Source organism: Lagopus leucura, unplaced genomic scaffold (assembly GCF_019238085.1).
Source record: "Lagopus leucura isolate 7727_CA_CO unplaced genomic scaffold, USGS_WTPT01 Super-Scaffold_100024, whole genome shotgun sequence".
Classification (NCBI taxonomy): Eukaryota; Metazoa; Chordata; class Aves; order Galliformes; family Phasianidae; genus Lagopus; species Lagopus leucura.
The window spans coordinates 5,786,900-5,803,687 of record NW_024962276.1 but is presented as its reverse complement, the minus strand read 5'-3'; the positions used below and the strand labels follow the sequence as shown (position 1 = coordinate 5,803,687).

Sequence of the window (16,788 nt, the reverse complement as noted above, 5' to 3'; positions counted from 1 at the left end):
ACATCCCCTATCCCATTTCCCATGTCCCCTCTCATGCCACCCCCTTGGTTGGAGAAGCGGAGGCTCAGTGCTTGGACGATGCTGGGGTTGATGGATGACCCGTTAGCCCCAAGCCCGCTGCAGGAATCGTTTACACGCTTATTTCCTTAATGGTTCTTCCCTTAAAGAGCCCCATAAATAACCGCAGCTGCCTGCCCACAGCCCCAGCCCCATTCCCAGGGAAGGGGCAGTGCCCAGTGTGGGGTCCCCGTTCCCATCACCTGTAGAGCAGAATGCCTGCCTCGTCCTCCAGCTGCTGCCAGAGGCGGAAGCTGTGGGGCATCATGTGGGCATAATGCTCCTCTGGGTACGCGCTGCGTGTGATGCGGCTCTGCCCGTGTGAGCTGCCCCGTGAGTGGGGCAGGAAGAACTGTGGGGCATGGGAACATGGCGGTGGTGGCTGCAGCCTCCAGGTGTCACCCAGCCCCGCAAGTCTTGGGGTCCTGGCACTGGGGACAGGAAGATTTTGGCTCTGGGGATGTAGGGGTTCTGGAACTGGGGACAGTGGGGTGCTGGTATTGGGGAGAGTAGGGTGTTGAAAATTGGGACACCTGGACCACTGGCAATGGGGATATTGGACTGTTGGCAATGGGGACGCTAGGGTTTTGGCTTTGGGGACAGTAGAGCGTTGGTACTGGGGCACTGGTGACACTGGGATGCTGGCACTGACAATAACAAGATCATGGTAATGGGGACATGGGGGTCCTGGCACTGGGAACATTGGGCTGTTGGCACTGAGTACACCTGAACCCTGGGACTGGGGACACAGGGGTCCTGGCACTAAAAGGCACAGCGTTCTGGCACTGGAACACCATGGAGTGTCAGATGCCTGGGCAGAGGGCAGCCAGGTCCCTGTCCTGCTGCATCAGGGCTGGGGGCACAGCACTGGGGCCAGGGAGGTGGCAAGGTTGGGGACATCAGTACCTGCTCCAGCAGCAGTGTGTCCCTACGACGCTGGGCCAGGTGGTACGCAGCAAAGGAGCCCTGGATGCCGGCCCCGATGACGATGGCATCGTAGGAAGTGCAGCCGGGCTGTCCCGGAGCAGCCATGTCTGTCCCCATCCTGTCCTCCTGCAGCTGGGAGTGGAGCCAAGGGGGAGGGACAGGGCAGAGTCCTCCCGAGCGCAGGGAAACAGTTTTTTTTTTCCCTCCAGTGTAATTTACGGCCCATAAACTATTTGGCTGCCATCTCCCTTTTTTTTTTTCTCCCTGTTGGGAGATAGCGGTGATTGAGGGCCGGGTGCCCACACCGCCCCGTGGGATGGGAGATTGGGGAAGCATGTGGATTTGGGGTGGGATTTGGGGACGTGTGTTGCTGTCGGGTTTCTATGGGCACCCTGTGCAGCGCGCCCGCTAACGAGGGGAATTCATTTGGAATAGAAGGATGTGTAAGGCATTATTTACCGACTAATCGTCACGATTAGGAAGTGCTGAATGCCATTCTTTATGGAGACGTGAGGTGTGAGCCCTCGCCCGGTGCTCACTGCGCCTGGGGCTGCACGGCCCCATTACCGCAGCGCGGCCCCATTACCGCGGTGCGCCGCCCTCGCTTTGATGCCAGGAATAAATGCTCTGATTTCCTGGGGTTTCGGCTGGCTTTTCCGCCGGCGCCCAGCCTTTGAACAGCAGTACCTGCTTCTGCTCTGCGCCGGGAAGATGAAGAATAATTAATTATCCATGAAATGTTAAATGGGAAAAATTGAGCTCTTCTCCCACGAACGGCGCGTTAATGGGATGGCGCTTCGGGAAAGCCCCGACGCAGCTCCGGGGCGGCATGGGGACATCTGAGGACACCCCTGGGGACACACGGCACGGCCACCCCCCGCAGTGCTGATGGTCACCCCCAGGGCAGCGCAGGGACGGGCTCTGACTATCGATGTCAGGCACCCATTGCGTGCTTGGCTGTATGCTGGCGTTTCCCAAAGGCTGAGTGCTTCCTGCTGGGTCATCCGTGCTTAAATGACTGCATGCCCCAATAGGAGCAGTGTGGAGATGCCCACGGAGCTGTAGGGTGCTGGGATCCTTCCACCTGCGCTCGCCCTCGTTGGCCTTCATGGCCCTACGCGCCGGTTTGCTTTGTCTCAAAACCAACAGCGCTGAAGGCGGCCCTTCGTTAGCAGTCCAGGTGCGTGCCTGGGGAAGCGTCGGGGAGATTAAAATTATTTGAATATCATAATATTAGAAACATCAGTTTGGCCTCAAAATGCACATCTCCCGAGCCCGAGCGGGGCTGCGGTGCATTAAACATTTATGCAGCTACCGGCGGATCAAAGTTTTGGGTTTAGCTCTGGAAGCTCATCGCTCCCACCCGCATTGCAGCGGGACAAGAGGGGCCACAGAGGGATCCCCCCCCCCCCCTGCCGCCCCTCGGCTGCCGATCCCTATGGAAGGGGCGTTTTTCTCCCGGATGCAGTGCACACAATCAGCTCCCCATGATGGCCCAAGGGTTGTGTTTGCCCCCTGCCCATCTCAGCACGGAGAGGCGCGGCCATCTGGGCTGCCATGCAGGAGGGGGCGATGAGACAATGAGGCTGAGCTTTATTATTTTTGAACGCACACAAGAGCTGCCCGGCAGCTCCTTGTTGGTGCCAACGCCATCTGCCTGCAGCAGGGATGAGTCCCTCTGGGCAACGATGGGGATGGGGTGCGGGATGAGATCCTGCCCACGGGGAATGGATGAGCGGGGTGGGGGAATGAGTGAGCTGCTCCTGAACCAGGTGCTCTGCTTAAGCACGATGAGCCCAGCCCTAACTGGGGCTATTAAGGGATGGGCAGCAGGGGGAAGGGGCTTCATTGAGGCTTCTACTCTGGAGATCCACAGACATTGGGGTTGTTGACATTCTAGGGAGGGATGTGGGGGTGCAGGATGTGACTGCTGCTCATAAGGAATGGATGGGATGGGGGCTGTGCCCTGAGCCAGGTTCCTTTGCTTGGTATGACGAGCCCAGCCTTAACTGGGGCTACTTAGTGATGGTGAAGGGCAGCTGGGGGGATACGTTTCAGGCTTCCACCCACGGGGGTCACTGGGATTTTGGAGAGGGCTGTATGGGTTGCGTCCCCTCCCCAGTCCTTCACCTCTCAAGATTTTCACGCGCCGCACTTGCAGCATTACGGCGCTGGGCAGGGCTGGGGGGGGGGAGAAGTGCAGGGAGGAGCCCCCCATTCGCCAGCCGGCAGGATTTGCGCGCGCAGCACTAGGAGCGTTACGGCGGGCGGGGAGGAGGGGTGGGAGCGGAGGAGGGGGTGGGGGTGGGCAGGGAGGAGCCCCCCTTTCTCCCCCCCCCCGCCGCCGCCGCGCGGCCCCGGGATTGGCGGGCGCCGCACTCGGAGCGTTACGGCGCGGCCGTGCCCGCAGCGCGGAGCTGTCCGTGGTGCTGAACGCCGCCGGCCATGGGCTCCGCGCCGCCTCCCGCCCTGCTGCTGCCGCTGCTCGCCGCGCTGCTCCGCGCCCCCGCGCACGGTAAGCGAGACCCCCCCCCCCCCCAACACCCACACCTCTACACCCCAACCCGGGGACCCCCCCTCCTCCTTTCGCCTTCCCCCCGCCACCCTTTCTCGGCCAAACTTTGCCAACTTGCGCTCACCCACCTGCCGTTGTCCCCCCGCCTCAAAATCCCCTTTCTGCCCCCCCGCACCGGGCAGCAGTAATTCCTCCCCCCCCCTTCCCACGCCCGTTCCCCGGTGGCGCGGGGGCGCGCAGAGCTTTGCAGCCCCGTTGGCGCAACGCCGCCCCCAGTGAGCTCTGCTGAGAGCTTCCCCCGCAGTGTTACCGGGATGGGGGGGGCCCTACCGGGGGCACCGCTCGACGTCTGAACCCCCAAACCCCTTCAGGCTGCACCCCACTGGGATCCACTCTCTCCATGTAGACCCCGCAGTGGGGTTGGGGGTGTTTGTGTGTAGGGCTTTGCGCTGCTTGTGCTGAAGCCTCTGATTTTGGAGTGATGTAGGGAAGGGCGAGCGTTGGCTCTTCCCAAGGAGGGCAGCCAACACCCGCATCCTCTTGACTCAACGCGGTGTGTGTTATGGGAAGCCTTGATGCCTTGTCCCCAAAAAGCAGCAGTGGTGACCCGGCTTGGAGGGCTTGGGTTTGCCATGGTCGTGCAGTGTGATGGGTGGGGAGCATGCAGGGGTCCGTCCCTGCTGGGAAGCGGGGTGATGGGATGCAGGCTGAGCCGAGCTGCAGGGAGCAGCCGTGCGGGGAGTTACATAAACTCCCCATCTGGATGCCGAGCTGAGATGGAAAGGACGCCGTGGCCCTGTGCCCACTGCTATTCCCGGCTCACTCTTCCACCAGAGCTGATGGCAACGCCGTCTTCCTTAAAGCGTCTCCCATACCCCCCCCTCATGTGGCAAAAAGTGGGGCAGTGCTGCGGCACACCCCACTGTGGGGCAGTAGGTCTGGTGGGGGGGCCAGTGTCCCCAGATCCCTGGGTTCCTTTGGGATGGATCTGCTCTGGGAGTAGGGCTTTGGGCAGGGCGGGATTCCCCGGAGGGAGGCTGCTGCTTGCCGTGTCAGTTTAATGATTTCTAATGAGCAATTACCTCTAGTCAGTCCCCTAATTTCTGAATATCAATAAAGTTAATTAAACTCTGCATGTGTATTTCCTAGAGTGTTAGAGGTAGGGATGCCAGAGGTGCTGAGCTCTTCCTGGGGCTGGGTTGTGCCCACCCCATGCATGGTACCAGGGCCAGAAGCTATGCAGGGGGCTCAGCCTCCATCCCAAATCCCCACCAGGTGCAACCCCAGCCCGGCACCAACCTCAGTGCAGCACCTCCTCACTCAGTGTGGCCTTGACTCGATGATGGCGTTGTGTTGTGTTGGGGACAGGGCACTGTGATGTGGGGATGGTGCTCTTAGGTTCCTGATCCAGGCCAGGGGACTGGAGATACTCCAGAGCAATGGCAGTGTTGTCACCAGCCCTTACCTTGTTGTGACCTGTGGGATGCCCTGGCTTCTGGTGCAGCTCTGCTCCCCCCTTTCTGACCCCCTGGTGCAGCTCCGTGGTGCCGCTGCAGCAAGGGAATGCAATTCCAGGGCATGGCTCCTTGCAGTCTGAGGTCTTAGGAGCAAAGGGAGATTGTATGGCTGGGTGCACAGCTCCTGGTACTGCCCCATGAGCTCCACTGCCCCATCCGCGCTCAGCAGGATGTGCTGTGCCCATTGGGGACCACCAGGTCTGCAGTTGGGGCTCTGCATTCAAGGAGGGGGCCAGGGAAACAAGCAAGCAAGCAAGCATCTGCTTTAGTAATTAACTGAGCACGTGCCCATCCCCTGCGTGCCTCAGAGGAGTTCGTCACCGCCGTGCCGCCAGGCCAGGATTACCTGGATAATGCTCTTAAGCAGGGCAGGGGTGCCCTGTGGGGCCGTCCCCACTCACTCAGAAAACTCATGGCCACAGGCCATGCCCAAGGCTGCTGGCGTTGGGATGGAATCGTTCTGGGGCTCTGCTGTGGGAACCAAGGTGTCACCAAGGGCACGGCAAGGGCAGTGGGGTTGGGTACGGAGCAGAGGGACTCCCCTGTGGTGCTGTAGGACCCCCTGGGTCGGTGTGGGGCTGCAGGGTGGGCTGGAACCCCGCACATGGTCGCCCTGGGAGGCGGATGCAGTTGTGTCTCCAGTGGATCCGGCAGGAGAGGATAATTTAGCTTCCAATCAATTCTTTAAATGCGCACAATTGAAAGATTGCCTTTGAAAGCTGCCTATAACCAGGGAGGTAATGGATTCTCTCCAGTAACAGGCAGCAGCCTCCCTTCCTCCGGCTGCTGCTGGAGACGGGGCAGTGACACCGTTCCGTGTCACCATCACAGAGCATCCCCAGGGACACGGGGTGGCCCCACTCCCTGCTGCCATGGCCCCCAATGGGACGTGCCACGAGGTCCCATTGGCTGGCGTTGAGGACACGTCCAGCCTGCAGCCCGCAGAAGGCAGCCCACGCGCTCGCCGTGCCGGTGGGGGTTATTACAGATATAATTTAAATGCAGTAACGAGCTGTGCTGAAGGGATCAAATATTAATCAGCCGCGAGAGCGCCGCTGTGACCCTGTGAAAATGGAGAGAGGTGCTCAAAATGCCAGATCTGATCATGGCAGGTGGGAGCTGTGCCGGTTGGGTGGGCAACGGCTGGTCCCCACCGGGGTCCCCTGGGGGTGGCCATAGCATCAGCTCCGGGTGGATGTCCTATTAGTGTAGGCCCTACACAAACATAGTGGTGATGGGGCTCTGGGTGGCATGTGGGGTGGGGTTTTTTGGGGGGGAGGGCAAGGGTGTTTTTGGGGGTGAGGTTGCATGGGAGACCTCAGGGTGTGTTTGGTGGCCCAGTGGCTCAGTGCCTGTAGGATTGGGGTTGGGCTGTGGCTTGGGGTTGGGCTGAGGGTAGGCTGTCTCGGCTAAGCAGCTGAACACAGAGCCCAGCCAGCAGCGCTCGCGCTCTGCTCAACCAGATTGCAATTCTTGTTGCTGGCAGCAGAAGGGGAGACGGAGTGGGGGAAGGGGGGAGGAATCTGCTCCTGGAGCAAACCATCGCCCATACAAAACCCTGGTGCTATTTCTTGCAGCCCTGAACACCCGACAGGATGGCGGCGGCCCCCCTGGGTGGCACTGGGGGCTGCTGCAGGGATCTCTGCATGTGGCTGCGGGGCCTTTTTGGGGTGCTGGGAGCGTGGGGAAGGGGGGGCAGCAACACTGCAAGGCTGGCTGGCTCCGGCAGTGCACACGGCGACAGCGATCAGGTCCGAAATAGCAGCAGACATGCAATTTATCATCGCCGCTGCTCATGGAAATTGCTGTACAAATGCATTAGCTCCGCAGGGAGAGCGGGGAAGAGGGATTACATGGGGCAGGGGCGTGGGGAGTGCGAGCAGCACGGGGGCACCAAGATGTGAGGTGCACGGCTCCCCACGGCCCCCACCCATCGGTGGCTGCAATTTGGGGTCACTAAGGGAGGAGGGGGCTGTGCCATGCCTCTCTGCCCCCAGACTCCTTGCTTGGTGCATCCCCGCGCGTGCTGGTGGTGTGTTGGGATGTCAGCCGGCCGCGGTGCTCCAGGGAACCGACTGTGGCAACATGTGACACGTGTCAGCGGGTAAATGACTGTTCCATTCAAGGAGAATGGCAAAACATACAAGGTCAAACGCTTCCCTGCGAGTACCGCCATGAATATTAACGCCACGAGCTGCTGGGGCTGCTGGATGCGTTTGGCGGAGGTGTCTCTGGGGCAGCACGTTGTGGGTCCCCTCCTGTCCCTGTCTGTCACCTCTCCAGAGATGGGATAACAGTGGTGGGCCACCAGGGTGGTATTGCCTGCGCCCACCCACCTGCTGCACACGCTTCTTTGGTACCCACCTGCGTTCTGCCTGCATTCGTCCTTGTGCCAGCCCTGTTCCCTGCCTGTCTGTGCCCCCATGCTCTCACCAAGAGTGTCCCTGTCCCCAGACCGTATCCACATCCCCGGGGACACTGAGGCAGGCGATGGATGTGGGAGCTGCCAGCAGCTCAGCACGTCTCTGCCCAGCCTGGTGGCGATGATCGTGCCCATCAGGATGACTGGAGACCATGGGATGATGACAGGGGACCATGGGATTGTGGCTGGGGACCACAGGGCGCTGAGCATGGCGCCGGCTGCCTGACAGCTCATTCATCGCAGCAGCCAGCCCCGGCCGCAGGGGCAAAGCCAGATTGGATTTTAAATTGGAAAACAATCTTTCCGTGGCCCCTTGCCCTTGGTCCTGGCTGCCCACAACAACTCCACCATCTTCAGAATGGGGAAACTGAGGCACAGAACAAGACAACACCCGGGGCAGCCAGGCGGCTCGCTCCATCGCAGCTGCTTTGCTGGGTGCTGTGTTATTGCTTTATTCGCCGCCCGCATCGATCCGCGCTCCCCAGGCGGCTGCGTGGCTGCTTATTTATTTATTTGCGACACCAGCCGCGATTGATTTCTGCTGGGGGGGCCGCAGACGGATTAGTCTCCAGCATCTCTCCGGCTCGTGGCTGCCGTTAATAGACTCCTGCAAAGCTGATGTGAAGGATTAGGACCCCGGCCCGGCCGCGGCCACGTGCCCCGCATGTCAACAAGCCCTGGAGGCACAGCACGGGGTGTAGCAGCCCCGTCTCCCCCTTCCCTGAGTGCCAGCCCCCTGGGTAGCAGGGTGCCCTGTCACCAGCCCCTTGACCAGCTCAGGGACCCGGGAGGGACACAGCCATGGTGGAGATAAGCAGCTTAGAGACATCCGCAGACGTGGAGGCTGTAATCTTGAGAGGCATGGGTGGTAACATCTGGGCACAGGCTGACTTGGCCCGAGAACCCCGAGTGCTCCAGGGGTCAGCAAAACCCCAAGTCCTGAGATTCTCAGGGTACCCAGAGCATCCTGTAGTACCTGGAGCATCCCGTGGTACCATGGGGGTGTGATGGACCCCAGTGTCTCCGCTCACTGCGTGGGGTGTCTGTGGTGGCTCTCATGCAGCACAGGACGAGGCCTGGAGCTCTAATCTGCCATTAAAGCCTGAAAGAGATTTTGGCGCCCTTCAGTATAAACTCATTAACTTTTATGTTCTAATAAATGGATCCTATTAGGAAATAATTCTGGTGGTGCTGGGGGGCAGGTTACCCTTTTGGAGCCGGTGTGCGTGCAGAGGGGTGACAGTGGTGGCACGGGGGACAGGATGATGGCTGCACCTGGTGGCTCCTCGCACACCACTCTCCAGGGATAATGTCTCTTAATAGTCCCTTAAAAGTGGCAGTCACAGAGTAATTAATCTTCGCGGGGCCTGCCCTGCTACGGCTCGGTGTAATTACCCGGTAATTGGCAGTATCGTGTCATCAGTGCCGGTGCGCGGCACCGCATGGCGAGACGTTGGGCAAGGCGTCAGGATGCTGCGTGTCACGGGAGGAGTGGGTACACCTTAATGTGAGCTCTGGTGCAGATGTGAGTTAATTAGCCATGCTTAATTGCCCGGGCTTCTCTGGTGAGGGGTGTGCTGCGCTGAGGTGTGGCGGAGCCCCGCTGCATGCGGTCGATGCGCCTGTTTGCCGTCCATGCTCTGTCCCTGTTTACCCAGGAACGTGTCCTCAATAAAGCAATCAGCTTTATTGACAGCTCTCCACTGCAGCTCTACTCTCCATGGCATGGCACGGCATGGCTCCTCTCCTGGCACCATGGCCAGTGGGACCCGGCGACACGGCTGCCCTGGGTGGTGCAGCATCAGCCCTGTGTGCACCATCGACCCGCAGGGATGTGATAATGCTCAGGGTAGCACATAGCCCCATGGTGAAATGCTGGGCCCCAGTGCCCGGAGCAGCTTCGATCTGTGATGAAGAATTGGTCCATGATGAAGCATCAGCCAGTGGTGCAGCACGGGTCCTTAGTGTTGCATCAATGCATGGTGCAGCATTGGGCCATGAAGAATTGCTACAGGGTGAAGCATGAGTCCGTGGTGTTGCATGCGTTTGTGGTTTTGCATCAATCCACGATGAAGCGCAGCCCATGGTATAGCAGAGGTCTGTGGCACAGCACCAGGATCCCCAGTCCAGTGCCAGTGCCCAGTGCAGCATCAACCTGGGGTCCAGCACTGGTCCGTGATGAAATGGTTCATGATGGAGCATCAGTCTGTGATGCAGCATTGGATGACAATGAAGCATCGCTCTACAGTGCAACACTGATGCATGAGGGTGCAGCACTGCTCCTCATTACACCCAACTCTCTCCCTTCCCAGGCTTCAATGGGCTGGAGAGGAAGACAGGTGAGAGTGCTGAGGCTGAAGGAGACCCCACAGCCCTCCCCACACCAGCTGAGCACGAGGCCGAGGCGCACTTTGTCAGCACAGCACCCACTCTGAAGCTGCTCAACCACCACCCGCTGCTGGAGGACCTGCTGCACGAGGCCTTCCTGAAGAAGGACTACCTGGCCCAGGCGCCCTTCCCACCTGGCCAGCCTGGCCCTGTGCTGCCTGACGATGCCTTGAGGCCGGACCCTGGACACCCAGCCCCCCACATCCTACCACGTGCTCCTGCTTTGCCCAGGGTTGCCTTCCCCACCGCCCCACTGACCACACCAGCTGGGCGCTCGGGGCCGTGGGGGGAGCCCTGGGGGGTCGCGCCAGGTACTGACCCTTCACAGCCCCCTACTGGGGGGTCAGGATCAAGCTCTGCAGCCCCCAGCCGGGTGCCAACCTTGGGGGTCACTGGGGTCTCTGGGGATGAGGAGGGGACCACCACTACCTCCACCATCACCACCACCACCGTCACCACGCTGCAGGGACCAGGTGAGCACGGGGAGGGAGATGGGGGTTCAGGTATATGTGGGGCTAACACAGGGGTCTCCTTGTCACCAGCACCATGCAACCGGACGCTGGCGGGTCCCGAGGGCTGGCTGGTGTCCCCAGAGCCAGCCAGTGCCCCGTATGACAGCAGCATGGACTGCACCTACACCATCTCCGTCTACCCTGGCTATGGTGTGGAGATCAAGGTGAGATGTTGCGGGGCAGGCACGAGTCCCACATGCATAGCTTTGGGTCCTGTCCCTCTCCTTGTCTTCACCTTTGTGCCATGAGCCAATGTGAGCCAGCTTACGGCATCTCTCACCCTTGGATTATGGAGAAGAGACGTGGATGCATGAATTGGATACACCACCCATCGGCCTCTGGCTGCTGCGATCGGCACCTGCTGATGAAGCAGCAATATAGGATTTAATTAACGACAGCATTCACCCAATCTGGTATCACCAATAGCTGACAGTGAGCAGAATGCATTGGCACAAGGCTGCTGCTTGCTCTGTGCTCAGCCCCAGCTCGCAGAGCAGCACTCACTGGTGCCGCCGTTCATCACCGCACAGCACTGCTTAATTAACATCATTAACAGCAAATTGCTCTGGAGCGCTGGAGCACGCGCCGGGCTGCCATGGGCCCAGCCGTGCCGCGGGGCTGTGCTGCTCTCCATGCCACGGAGAGATTTATGGCCATGTTAAGCGTGTTTGAAAGGCGCTGCCTCGCGCCGACAAGCTCCAGCGCGCTATTGACTGCGGGAAATCCTGCAGCGTGGTGACACCTCACCGTCCCCAAAGGTGCAGAACATCAGCCTGGCAGACGGGGAGACGCTGACGGTGGAGAGCACAGGGGGTCTGGAGCCGGCGGTGTTGGCCAACGAGTCCTTCCTGCTACGGGGCCAGGTCATCCGCAGCCCTGCCAACATGCTCACCCTGCGCTTCCAGAGCCCCCGACCCACCAGCCCCGGATCCTACCGCTTCCAGTACCAAGGTACGGGGAGCTGCTGCCACCATCTGGGATGGTCCCATCCCTTTGGGGTCCCCTGTCCCCACGGTGTGCCCTTCCCGCATGACACCATTTTGCAGCATAGAGATGCCAAGGTAAGTGGGCATCAACCAGCAGTGTGGATCAGCGTGAGCAATGCTTGTCTCACTGAGCATCCCCAACATCAACAACATGCAGGGGCTGGGATTTAGGGTGTTTGGTGCGGGACCCCCTCAACGGGGTATTACAGATGGGTCTGTCTGGCTCCATGACATTTCCACTCATCCTCAGCCTACCTGTTGAGCTGCCCCTTCCCGGCACGGCCTGCCTTCGGTGACGTCTCGGTCAGCAGCCTGCACCCCGGTGGGGACGCCCGGTTCCGCTGCACCACAGGCTACCAGCTGCAGGGTGCCCACCTGCTCACCTGCCGCAATGCCACCCGGCCCTTCTGGAGCGCCCGCGAACCTCAGTGCATGGGTGAGCTCTGCATGGGGATGTGGCCGGTGTCACCTGGGTACCCGCTGACAATCCCTGTCCCGCAGCGGCGTGCGGTGGGGCCATCCGTAATGCCACCGTGGGACGTGTCATCTCCCCGGGCTTCCCTGGGAACTACAGCAACAACTTGACCTGCCACTGGCTGCTGGAGGCTCCCGCAGGACACCGCCTGCACCTCCACTTTGAGAAGGTCTCACTGGCAGAGGATGATGACAGGTTTGGGTCAACACAGCATGGGAATAGGAGAGCGGGGGCACCCTGGGACAGCTCTGCACCATGTATGGGGATGGAATGTGTTAGCCGTGTTCAAGGGTGGGTGCTGTTGGCCACACTCAAGAATGGGTTCTCTTGTCTTTGCCTGGGGAGGGGGACCATTGGCCATGCCCAAGGATGGGTGCTGTTGGCCATGGCTGGGACCACTGTGTGGTTGGCAGTGCTGAAGGATGGATGCCACTGACCAGGCCCGATGGTGGGCACAGTTGGCCATGTCCAAAAGTGTTGCTTGCCATAAATGAGGATGGGCACTATGGCCATGCCTCGGGATGAGTGTCATTGGCCATGCACAAGGTTCGTTGCTGTTGGCCATGGCAGAATCCTGAGCCTGCTGCATCTGGGCAGGCTCATCATCCGCAACGGGAACAACGTGGAGGCACCTCCGGTGTATGACTCCTATGAGGTGGAGTATCTGCCCATCGAAGGGCTGCTCAGCACTGGACGCCACTTCTTTGTGGAGCTCACCACCGACAGCAGCGGGGCTGCTGCAGGCATGGCACTGCGCTATGAGGGTACGAGGCATGGGCACTGGGGACACCCGGCATTGCCATGTACCCTTGGCCCCCACAGACCTCAGCACTTGTGCCCACAGCCTTCGAGCAGGGGCACTGCTATGAGCCTTACGTCAAGTATGGGAACTTCACAACCAGCGACCCACGGTACCCTGTGGGCACCACGGTGGAGTTCAGCTGTCACCCTGGCTACACGCTGGAGCAAGGCTCCACCATCATCGAGTGCGTTGACCCCAGTGACCCACAGTGGAACGAGACGGAGCCGGCATGCCGCGGTGGGCACCAGAGGTGGGGGGATGTGGGTGGTGGAGCTGAGGGACTGGAGCTGGGGTTGGGCACCATGGCTGGTGGAGCCAGCATGCCACGTTGCATGGGGGTAGGACCACCATGGGATCCAGAGGCGGTGGTGGGTGCTAGATTTGGGATGCCAAGCGGGTCGTGGGGGGTACTGGATCCAGGATGCTATGGTGGGTGCCATGGTGGTGGCTCGCCATGGTGGGTGCTATGGTGTGTGCCTGCAGCGGTGTGCAGTGGGGAGCTGATGGACACGGCCGGCGTGGTGCTGTCGCCCAACTGGCCGGAGGCATACGGCAAAGGCCAGGACTGCATCTGGGGGCTGCACGTGGAGGAGGACAAGCGTGTCATGCTGGACATCCGTGTGTGAGTGAGGGTCTGTGGGACATGGGCCACCGGGGGGGGGACACCCTTTTATTCCCCACCCTTGTTCTCCACATGCTGCAGGCTGCGGCTGGGCGCAGGGGACATCCTCACCTTCTATGACGGGGATGACCTGACAGCACGCATCCTGGGTCAGTACACGGGTGCCCGCGGCCGCTTCAAGCTCTTTGCCTCCAGCGCCGATGTCACCATCCAGTTCCAATCTGACCCCGGCTCCGGCGTCTTTGCCTATCGGCAGGGCTTTGTCATCCACTTCTCTGGTGAGCCCCACGGTGGGGATGGGTGCTGTCATTCCCATGGTCTGCTCACCCCCTGCTGTCCCCACAGAGGTGCCCCGCAATGACACGTGCCCTGAGCTGCCTGACATCGCCAATGGCTGGAAGACCGCCTCGCAGCCTGAGCTGCTGCACGGCACCGTCGTCACCTTCCACTGCTACCCCGGCTTCGAGCTGGCCGGTGCCGACCTGCTCATGTGCCACTGGGACCTGACGTGGAGCGGCGACCTGCCATCCTGCGAGCGGGGTGAGCAGGGTGACACATCCCACGTTCCCTCCTGCCACCCCATCCCACCCTCACTGTCACCGCCTGTCCCTACAACCCACAGTCACCACCTGCCGGGACCCTGGGGACGCCGAGCACAGCCGCAGGGTGGTCTCCAGCCCCAAATTCCCGGTGGGGTCCACCGTGCGCTTCGTCTGCGATAAGGGCTACGTGCTGGCAGGCGCCGGGCTCCTCACCTGCCACGACCGCGCGTCGGGGGGACCCAAGTGGAGCGACCGCCTGCCCAAATGCATCCGTGAGTCGGGCATCCCGAGTGCACACCTCCGTGGCTGGCGGCACCCAGTGGGTGCTGACACAATGCCATTGCCCACAGCGGAGGCATATGAGCCATGCCACAACCCCGGTGTGCCCGCGGGCGGGCGGCAGAGCCCCGAGCGGCGGCTGTACCCGGCAGGCAGCACTCTGCGCTTCTCCTGCACTGCTGGGCGGGCGCTGCTGGGTGAGGGCAATCTGCGCTGCCTGCCCGGGCATCCCTCACACTGGAGTGGCTCACCTCCCATCTGCAAGGCGGGTAAGCAAAACCCTCCGCCCTTCTATATGACTCCGTTCTCCCCCCTTGCTTCTCACTGATGTTGGGTTGTTTCTGCCCATTTTAGCCTCCTATGATGAGTTTTACAGCAATCGCAACCTGGATGGTAAGGGAGCTTCGGGGCACCCTTGGGTGCTGGGGTGCAACGGGCACCCAAGGTGAAGCAAGCACTGGGTGCCCTCATTGAGCCCCCACTCTCCCACGCAGCTGTGGCCAAAGCTGTGCCCTCGGGGACAGCACTGGAGGGCACCAATGTGGCCATCGCCATCTTCCTGCCCATGCTGGTAGTGGCCCTGCTCATCGGAGGCGTTTACCTTTACTTCTCCAAGTGAGTGCCTGCTGCTCCCCTTGGATCCCCAGCCCCACTGCCACCTGCCCAACTCCATCTCCATCTCCTCCTATAGGCTGCAGGGGAAGCCAGCCCTACAGCTGCCCCTTTCCGGATCCCACCCCTATGATCACATCACCGTGGAGTCGGCTTTTGACAACCCCACCTATGAGACAGGAGTAAGCACTGGCCCCCACGCCCTACCAGCAGGGGTGTGCGCCCTGGGGACCAGGGGTAAAATGTGATGTGCACCCCAGGACTATGGAAAGGATGGGATGTACACCATGGGGACCATATGTGGGGTGGGATGTACACACTAAGTGTCATGCTTGGGCTATGTGTGCCACGGGCTGTACAGTGGGTGGGACATTCATTCAAGAGCCTATGCATATACGGGACAGGACATACATCTCAGGGAGCATGTATGGGATGTGCATCCCTGAGGCCATCCAGGGGATAGGACACAGGTCACACAGACATGCAGAGAAGGAATGTGATTCCCAGAGGCTGCGCACACATGCATGGGACCTCCATCTGATGACCACGCATGGGATGGGTCGTTCACCTGGGGGCACGTATGGGATGGGATGTTGAACCCTGTGGCTGTCCATGGGATGTGCCCCCTGGGTCCCCAAGGATGGAGGGGGGGAGGCAAAGCACAGCACCAGTGAGTGTCCAACCCCTCGCAGTCTGTTTTCTTTGCAGGAAACGAGGGAATATGAGGTGTCCATCTAGGCGAGGGTGCAGCAGACCCCTCCCAGGATGCTCATGCCTGCCGGCCCTCGCCACGGTGCCAGGCTCACCTCTCGCAAGGAGACTCAAGCGGGAGCCACCCCACACACACCCCAACCCGCCCGGACCCCCGTGGGGTCTCCCCCAGCCCCACTGCCCCTGATCCCTGCTCTGGGTGGGCACGGGACGCTGAACCAGCAGGGCCACATCCTGACCCTCCTCCCCGGAGCAGCAGTTCCATCCCCCCCGGCCCCAGCGATGGAGGAGCGAGCCCTGGATGGTGCAGGCGCAGTGAGGAGCACCCGGGGCTGCAGCCTGACGATGCTGGGGACAGGGGCCAGGTCGCGGGATGGGGGGCAATGGGGTGCCCTGGAGGGGGGGGGGCTAAGGAAACCTCGGGGTGCCCTCACCCTTCACCCACTCCTAGCACCCCGACGTCTCCCAGAGCCACCCCCGAAACCCCAAGCATGCCGCGTCCCCCCGCTGCCCCCCCCAGCACCTGCTCGCTTCCCCCTCCCCGAGGTGCGCCCCGGCCCTGCACGTCCCAGCATCCCACGAGGGCCGAATCCGGACCCCCAGCCCCGCGGTGACGGGGTAGGCAGGTGGGGCACTGAGCTCGGCTGTGTCCCCACCCCCCCGCCCCGGGACCAGGTCAGGCCTGGGGCTGGGAGTTCTGCCCAAGGCCGATGTAATATACGGTCCCGTTTCCCAGCCGCGCGTACCCTGTTTTGGAGAGGAGCCCCTGCCCCTTCGCCCATCTTTTGGTTGTTTCATTAATTAAAAACAAAATGGTGTTTTAGAAGAAAACGTGGCACGTTGATGAGTGAGGGGTGCGGGTGATTGACACCGGGATTCCCGGGGATTTGCGGTAGAGGTGACCCCCTGCACTCGGGGTACACCCCCTCCCTCCCCGCTTTCGGGGTGCACTGTAGCTTTAAGGGGGGACGGGGCCCGGAGCTGAGAAGCCCGCTCCGGCGCGCCAAACGCAGCGCGCCCTCTGCCGGCGCGCCATGCGCTCCGCCCCGCCGTGCGTCATGACGTCACCACGCCGCGCTCTCTCTCACCCCACCCCGGAACGTGACGGTCGCCACGCGCTCGATGCGCACGCGCGAGGGGATCGCGGGGCGAGCCGGGCGTGGGAGGCGGAGCCAAAAACGCGCGCAAGCGCGGTGCCCAGGCGCGCGCGCCGCCTGAGCCGAGAGCGGGGGAGGGGCAGCTGCGCGTGCGCAGTGTCGGGCGGGCGGCGGGGCGCGGTCTGCGCGTGCGCGGGCGGCGCGGTGGCGGCGGCGGCGACGGAGGGGCCCTGAGAGAGAGAGAGAGAGAGAGAGAGAGAGAGGAGGAGGAGGAGGAGGAGGAGGAGGAGAGGGGCAGAGCGCGGCGGCGCCTGAGCGGTGCGG

The 16,788-nt window shown here is 61.6% G+C and overlaps 2 protein-coding genes across 3 annotated transcripts in view; one reads left to right on the top strand and one right to left on the bottom strand.

The window, feature by feature from the left end:
• The window catches only part of PIPOX (pipecolic acid and sarcosine oxidase), a 3,305-nt gene extending 2,195 nt beyond the window's left edge, over positions 1 to 1,110 (bottom strand). For both annotated transcript variants that reach the window (XM_042880017.1, XM_042880018.1), the window contains exons 1-2: positions 964 to 1,110; positions 261 to 409 (exon numbers count right to left, since the gene is read on the bottom strand). In XM_042880017.1, the coding sequence (XP_042735951.1) occupies positions 261 to 409; positions 964 to 1,101 (287 nt within the window). In that variant the 5' untranslated portion in view covers positions 1,102 to 1,110. The remainder of the gene's footprint in view (positions 1 to 260; positions 410 to 963) is intronic.
• A 2,319-nt stretch (positions 1,111 to 3,429) lies between these two features.
• On the top strand, positions 3,430 to 14,904 carry SEZ6 (seizure related 6 homolog). Its single transcript, XM_042879774.1, has 16 exons — positions 3,430 to 3,499; positions 9,751 to 10,299; positions 10,369 to 10,502; positions 11,097 to 11,289; positions 11,575 to 11,760; positions 11,826 to 11,994; positions 12,397 to 12,563; positions 12,644 to 12,838; positions 13,085 to 13,223; positions 13,305 to 13,501; positions 13,569 to 13,763; positions 13,846 to 14,037; positions 14,116 to 14,313; positions 14,399 to 14,437; positions 14,539 to 14,659; positions 14,736 to 14,904. The coding sequence occupies exons 1-16, from the start codon at positions 3,430 to 3,432 to the stop codon at positions 14,902 to 14,904; spliced, it is 2,913 nt and encodes a 970-aa protein (XP_042735708.1).
• The last annotated feature ends 1,884 nt before the right edge of the window (positions 14,905 to 16,788 follow it).